The sequence below is a fragment of the Dendrobates tinctorius genome, unplaced genomic scaffold (assembly GCF_039654945.1).
Source record: "Dendrobates tinctorius isolate UK_male_01 unplaced genomic scaffold, ASM3965494v1 ptg000147l, whole genome shotgun sequence".
Taxonomy (NCBI): domain Eukaryota; kingdom Metazoa; phylum Chordata; class Amphibia; order Anura; family Dendrobatidae; genus Dendrobates; species Dendrobates tinctorius.
In genome coordinates this window covers 1,077,322-1,084,405 of record NW_027361814.1, presented here as the reverse complement: position 1 = coordinate 1,084,405, position 7,084 = coordinate 1,077,322, and the positions used below count along the sequence as shown (strand labels likewise).

The following is a 7,084-nucleotide window of genomic DNA, read 5'->3' as shown; positions in this document are numbered from 1 at the left end:
AAAAACCATACTTCATACATACAGCATGCATACATACATCATACATAAAACATGCTACATATATATTAACATACATACTACATTCATACAGCATGCATACTACATTCATACAGCATACATAAAACATGCTACAGATATACTACATTCATACAGCATGCATACTACATTCATACAGCATGCATAAAACATGCTATATATACTACATTCATACAGCATACATACTACAGATATACTACATTCATACAGCATGCATACTACATTCATACAGCATACATACTACATATACACTACATTCATACAGCATACATACTACATATACAACATTCATACAGCATACATACTACATATACAACATTCATACATACTTCATATACTACATTCATGCAACATACTTCATATACTACATTCATACATTACATATAGACATACAGTACATATAACAGAGTACATACTCACCATTACGTGTCACATTGTTCCCCGAAGCCAGTGTCATCTGTGAAAAAAAATATGAAAAAAACCAAACCACCAAATACTCCGTTCTGCAGAAATCCACAAGTGTCCCATGCCAATCTCCCATGGAGAACAGCAGCATCAGCTGATGCGACCATTCTCTAGGGGCTCCAGGAATCCAATGGCGGGAGGTAGGTATCCTTCCACACTGTATTCCTCCGCCACTGTAAAAAAAAAAAAAAAAAAAATTGTCCCTAGTCTCACTTTTTGCATTGCTGTGTGAGAAAGTTCCCACGCAGCTTTTGCCATAAAGTGAGACTAGGGACTATTTTTTTTTTTTTTAAAAGTGGCGGAGGAATACAGTGCGGAAGGATACCTACCTCCCGTCATTGGATTCCTGGAGCCCCTAGAGAACGGTCGCGTCAGCTGATGCTGCTGTTCTCCACAGGAGATCGGCGTGGGACACTCCTGGATTTCTGCGGAACAGGGAGTATTTGGTGGTTTGTTTTTTTTCAGATGACACTGGCTTCGGGGATCAAAGTGACAAGTAATGGTGAGTATGTACTCTATGTTATATGTACTGTATGTCTATATGAATGTATTGTATGTAGTATATCTGTAGCATGTTTTATGTATGTAGTATGTATGTATGCTGTATGAATGTAGTATGCATGTAGTATGTATGTATTATGTATGAATGTAGTATGTATGCAGTATGTATGTAAGCTGTATGAATGTAGTATGTATGTTGTAAGAATGTAGTATATATGTATGCTGTATGAATGTAGTATATATGTAGCATGTATGCTGTATATATGAAGTATGTTTTTTTTCTTTTTACATTCAACACATTAGCCGGATGATGGGACTACTACTGTCCCATCATTGGCTAATGTGTCAATCACTGTCATTGTAGCAGGCATCGCCCGATGGGACTTGTAGTCCCATCGGACGATCCCTGCACACACATACAGACCCCTGGCAGGCCCGTACAGACCCCCGGCAGCCGGCACAGACACCCCAGCAGCCGGCACAGACCCCCAGCAGGCCCATACAGACCCCCGGCAGGCGGCACAGACCCCCGGCAGGCCCGTACACCCGGCACAGACCCCCGTTAGGCCCGCCCACACACAGACACGCAGTGTCCGCCCACACTCTTCCCCCCCCCCCCTCCCGAACTTGATGTACAAGGAAAGAAAGGGTTTTGTTTTTTTTTTTTGTTTTTTTTTTAAATCTGATATTTCTGTCCCATTGACTTGAATGGGACTTCCGGTATCGGAATCGGCGATACCCGATACTTTTTGTGTATCGGGTCGATCTGATATTTCTGGATATCGGATGGTATCGCTCAACACTATAAGCAAGTCATTTTTTACCACTTAAAAAAGTGAACATATTTGGTATCCGAGGAATCTTATTAATCCGTTTTGAACAGCTGACATGTGCCTCTAACAGCAGAGGGTGGAATTGCAATCCACCTGCGGCTGTTAACCCATTAAATACCGCTGTCAATTTCAGACAGAGGTATTTAATGTGATCACACCGAAAGCTGGTCACTAATCCTGCCCATCGGTGACTCAGTCACATGATCGTGGGACACCAATGGGTCGGCATGACAACCAGAGGTCTCCAGCAGACCTCTATGGTTGTCATAGCTGATTGCTATTAGCACGACCCGGTGGTCGGTGCTCATAGCAAGTGAGCATTTCTGCTACACATGGAGACTATTGAAGCAAGTGAAAACTAAAAAAAAAAAAAAAAAAAAAAAAAAAATTAAAAGAATAAAAAGAAATATAAACGTTCAAATCACCCCCTTTTTGCCTCATTCAAAATAAATTAAAAAACAATATACACGTGTTATCGTCACGTTCAGAATCGCCCGATCAAGCTATAAAAATAATCCAATCGGTAAATGGCATTCTGATTAAAAAAAAAAAAAAAAAGTGAAACCGCCAGAATTATGCTTTTTTGGTCGCCACAACTCTGCATTAAAATGCAATAAGAGGCAATGAAAAGATCGTATCTGCACCAAAATGGTATCATTAAAAACATCAGCGCGCAAATTATAAGCCATCACCCAACCCGAGATTACAAAAATGGAGACGCTGCAAAAAAGCCTTTGCAGTTCAACCAGGTGTGACGCTGTTCAGTAGATCTATGGAAGTTTGGGGATAAAATATTTCCCAGTGTTTGCTTTCTTAGCTGCTAAAAGACACCCTTGACTTAAAGTTTTAGAGATTATGGCAAAGAAGTTGTGCAGGCAACTTTTGTCCGTCTTTAAAATATATATAAAAAAAAAAAAAAAAAAAAAAAAAAAAAATTTAAATAAATTTCATCTTTTTAAAAACAAAACAGAAAAGTGGTGTCTACAAAATTTCTTAGCCAATGGATTGCTACTAGAGCCCCTCTAACAGATCACTACTTGACATGTGGACAGTCTTGGTGATGTTTAGAGAAAAAAAAATGTCATTTTTCAATTAAGGATAAATGTAACAATTAAGAAAAATCTACTTTTATTCTCTGTAAGATACAAAATATTTAAAGAGTGCAAAAACAGCTTATTATTACAGCCAAAAAATTTTAAAATACAGAATAAAGTTTTTACAATATACAAATTAAAAGTCTTGCAGAAATACTATGAGAGCAGAGTGCTGACAGACTGTCCGTGTCTGGGTAAGTGCTCACAGAATGTCCTGGGCAGAGAAAAGCCTTTTAGGGTCAATTGGGTATTATTTTAGGAGACATATTACAGCAGTATGACTACCACATTGTTAATGTGAGCCCCTATTCTAGAAACCACTAATCAGAGCGTGGATGGACACCAGTTGACCCTACAGGACACGTTTATGCCAGTTGAACCACTAACCTGCTTACTCTATGATCAGAGGGACAACCACTCCCTAATGTAATGATCAAAAGTGTCTCCTGGCAAATGATAATTTACTAGTGAACAGGTCTGGTCTAGTGATGGGCGAACGTGCTCGGATGAGGTGTTATCTTAGCATGCTTTGGTGCTAACCAAGTATCTTCAGTTTGCTCAAAAAAAAAAAAAAAATATATGTACGGGTTCCCGCAGCTGTATATCTCATGGCTGTTAGGCAATCCATGCAAGTGTTGCGGCTGCTGAACAGCCATGGGGACCCGAACATATTTCTCTAACACACTTGGTCAGCACCAGAGCATGATCCGATAACACCTTATCTGAGCACGTTCGCTCATCAATAGTTCTTTGCACAAGTATACACACAAAGTTCTTATCATTCTTCAGCTTCACAGTTATAGAGGGTTTGATTTGCATAAAGAGGGTGGACAAGAAACAAGCACAGCCTCCTCCAATTGGTTGGGTAATGCCATGGCTTGGGGTACGTTGGCTTGTGCCATAGGTTCTCCAGGCAGCGATGAGTTCTGGATGTTGTCATTGAGCTTAGTAGAGAGTTCAGCAGAATATTGTCTGTAGGATGAGAAGTCCTTCATGAGCTGAATAGACGCCCAATTACTACTCATTTCATATATGTCGGACGTGAAGATGGCGGATGTGAAGTTGGCAAAGCGAGAACTGGTGTCCAAAGCTGGGGACATAAGTTTATTCTCTGGAGATCCTGCAGGGTTGTCAGACCTCAGACATTTCATATTGCCTTTGTGATCCAGCTCTTTAGATGGTTTCTTCTCACTGTTCTTTCCCCGCTGCCATTTGAAAAGGCCGTTCTTCAACGTCTTTTTGCAGCTTGGATTGAGAGTCCAGCTAATTTCTTTCCCTGTGGAAACAAAAATGACAAGGAACTTTGTGAAAGCCGCAATGAGTTTCAAAGAAAAAACAAAAGTGTAAATGTAAAAACAACTTGCTGTTCACAGGCTCAGAATCCTGAGCTTCTTTTAAACACTTCCGAAAGACGCCAAACATTTAGAAGAAGCGACAGAGTATTCTTTTGCCATTTTTGACTTGGAATGTGCTCATTGCATCACAAATGAATGGGAAGCCTAGAATTTTTTTTTGTTTGCTGTTCCTGCCCCTCTGGGTGTGATAACATGACTGGCAAGCACCGGTGTTACTGCGAGTGCTACACAAACCTTGTGAGTGCACGTGACTTCTTTCCCTCACATCTCTGAGCCACTAAAGCCAGGTGTACGTGTCCCAGCTTCAGAGAGGAACACTGCGCACGATCGGAAGTCTTCTACCTTTCTGAAGCTGTGACATGTACACCTGGCTTTAGAGGCTCAGGGTCATCCCAGTGTAGTCCTATATACACCAAGGTAGGTAATGGAAAAATTACTTTCTCCATCTTCTCCGCACCTGTGCTGCGATCCAGTCACGCAAGAGGATCGGAGCACAGCAGCATGACACTTGGCTCCCGCACGCAGCAGAGCAGGAACCAAGGGTCATTAGAATATATCGCATCTGATGCCATACGTTGGTGTAATTCCAGCATTAGGCAGGGAATTTGCGCGTGCACATACAACAGCTGGTGGTTCTGGGGGAACTTGACAGGTTCCCGTTAATTTCTTAATGGAGTTTAAAAGAAAAAAAAAAAAAAAAAAAAAAAAAGTCTTAAGATTGCACAGGAAAACCGCGTGGAAAAATCCGCACCGTCTACACAGCGTTTTTTTTTTCCCATTCATTTGAATGGTACTGTACACCGCAGCTAAAACTGCTGCGGGTCCGCAGCGGCCAAATCCGCTGCGGAACCGCAGCAGAATCCGCAGCGTGTGCACACAGCCTTAGTGTACAAACAACAAGATTGGCAGATTTGGATTCCACTAGGTACTGGAGCACAATTACACAAAAAGTTGCAAATTATTAATAAACCAAAAACATCTGAAAAATAAGAGTCACTCTCCAGCAGCATCAAATTATGTATACACTCAAAATATTTATAGCAAATGGCATGCTGGAGCCCATAAAAGGACCACTCACGTGGGTCACAGCTGTCCCAGGCCTCTTTCTTGAAGCGGTCGTTGAGGTACAGGTTGGATCGGAGGACTTTCTTCCAGTAGGCTTCATTCCTCTTATAGAATGGGAAGTTGTTGACCACATAACTACAGATCTGGCTGAAGGTCAGCTTTTTCTCTGGTGCGTTCTCGAGAGCCATGATTATTAAAGTTGAGGCAGAGTAAGGTTTTCTTACTGGTTTAATTAGGTCATTATGGTTTAGAGGAGTCAACTGGGTCATCTTTGGTTCTCTGGACCCAGCTGAAGGAGCCAAGACTTGAAGTTGGCTGTTGGCATTGCCACTTGGCAAAGATCTAGAGCCATTCCCGTTGATGTATGAAGGACTAACAGCAGAGTCACCAAACCACTTATATGGGTCGGCACTTTTCCCTGGATAATCGGATATACCATGCACTGAAATCGACTTCCAAGGCTGGTGCAGTTTCTGCTGATGCAGATTAAGGCAGTCTCTGGAGTCGATGTCCATGACCATTAAATTCTATGTATAGGATTGTGGTCAGCTAGGAATTGGCAGTATATGGTCCAAATATATCCATGCTCATTCCCAAGTGCTGCTTGGAAATAAAACTCGTCCTCAGCCTCCTAATGATCTCCAAGTTGGGGTGGGGTTTGCATTGAAGTAATGACCTTCTGCACAACTTGCAGGCAATTTCCAATCAAGCCCCAAAGTAACTGATATAATTATGAAGCCAGTGCCACCCCAGCCCTCCCCTTATCAGGACACGTCTCTGATAGTCACCATTGTTTCTGTAGTGCCTTCCCATACATGGCTTTTCAATATGTGTTGACCTATAATTCCACTACCTGGAAAAATACAATTAGTAGTGGGCCTCTGTGCTTTCAAATGCCAAGGTGGAATTTTTGTCCCAGTCCGGCCAAGCTCTGATCCCTCCGAAGTGACTATTGACCATTTTATTATTCTTTCTAAGGGTACGGCATGTTCACACTGAATAATTTTGCTGAAATTTTTGGTGCAGAAACTCTCCAACTTTCTAATCAAAACTTGTGTTTTTTTTACTGTTTTTTGAAGAGTTTGGCCACTTTCCCACAAAGAGTTTTTGGTTTCTTTTTGGTTTTGCAGCATTTCTGCACTAATGAGCTAAATTAGGCTACATGCGTTTTTTTTTTTTTTTGCATGTTTTTTTTCCAGTTGTTTTTCCTTTTGCCTACGTCATGTTTTAAATCTTTCTTTTCTACTTAGCGTTAACATTTCTAATAAAATCATGTGATCTAAATGTGCTTTTATTGCGTTTCTGTTGCAGCAAAGTGGATTTTTTGTTGTTGTTTTTTTATATCTGTGGATTTTTCTCACCCCATTCAAATCTATGGGGAAAATCCACAAAGTGTATATTTGCACAGCAGGTCAGTGTTAAAAAAAAAAATTGCACAATGGGAATGAGATTTGGCCCTTATACTATACTGCATGTTTTGTGCACAAGGACACCCAGTGGGGAATAAAAATAATGGTACGTGTGGTGACAGTTTACACACATACTGGAGACACTTACACACGTACACCCATTTAAGTGAATGGTTCTGTGCACATGTCAGTGTGTTTCCACAGACCGTGTGTCTGTGAGCAAAACAAGCTGACAAGTCCATTTGTTAACAGCAGTACGGGCCGCAAAATCTGGGTGACATGTAACAGCAGCTGCAAATCAGCGGTACTGTTTGCGCTGTTCCCCA

General features: G+C 41.2%; 1 protein-coding gene across 1 annotated transcript; it reads right to left on the bottom strand.

Moving 5' to 3' along the window:
- Window positions 1-2,946: 2,946 nt before the first annotated feature.
- Window positions 2,947-6,018, bottom strand: LOC141049691 (forkhead box protein I2-like). Its single transcript, XM_073546338.1, has 2 exons — window positions 5,363-6,018; window positions 2,947-4,205 (listed from the first exon to the last, which is right to left on the bottom strand). Exons 1-2 carry the CDS (start codon window positions 5,868-5,870, stop codon window positions 3,727-3,729), a joined length of 987 nt encoding a protein of 328 aa, XP_073402439.1. The 5' UTR covers window positions 5,871-6,018; the 3' UTR covers window positions 2,947-3,726.
- Window positions 6,019-7,084: the final 1,066 nt, after the last annotated feature.

Coding starts and splice junctions, on each gene's coding strand:
- LOC141049691 (XM_073546338.1), bottom strand. CDS start 5,870: ATGGTCATGGACATCGACTCCAGAGACTGCCTTAATCTGCATCAGCAG. Junction 4,206..5,362: donor CTGGGACAGCTGTGACCCAC/GTGAGTGGTCCT, acceptor TTGTTTCCACAG/GGAAAGAAATTAGCTGGACT.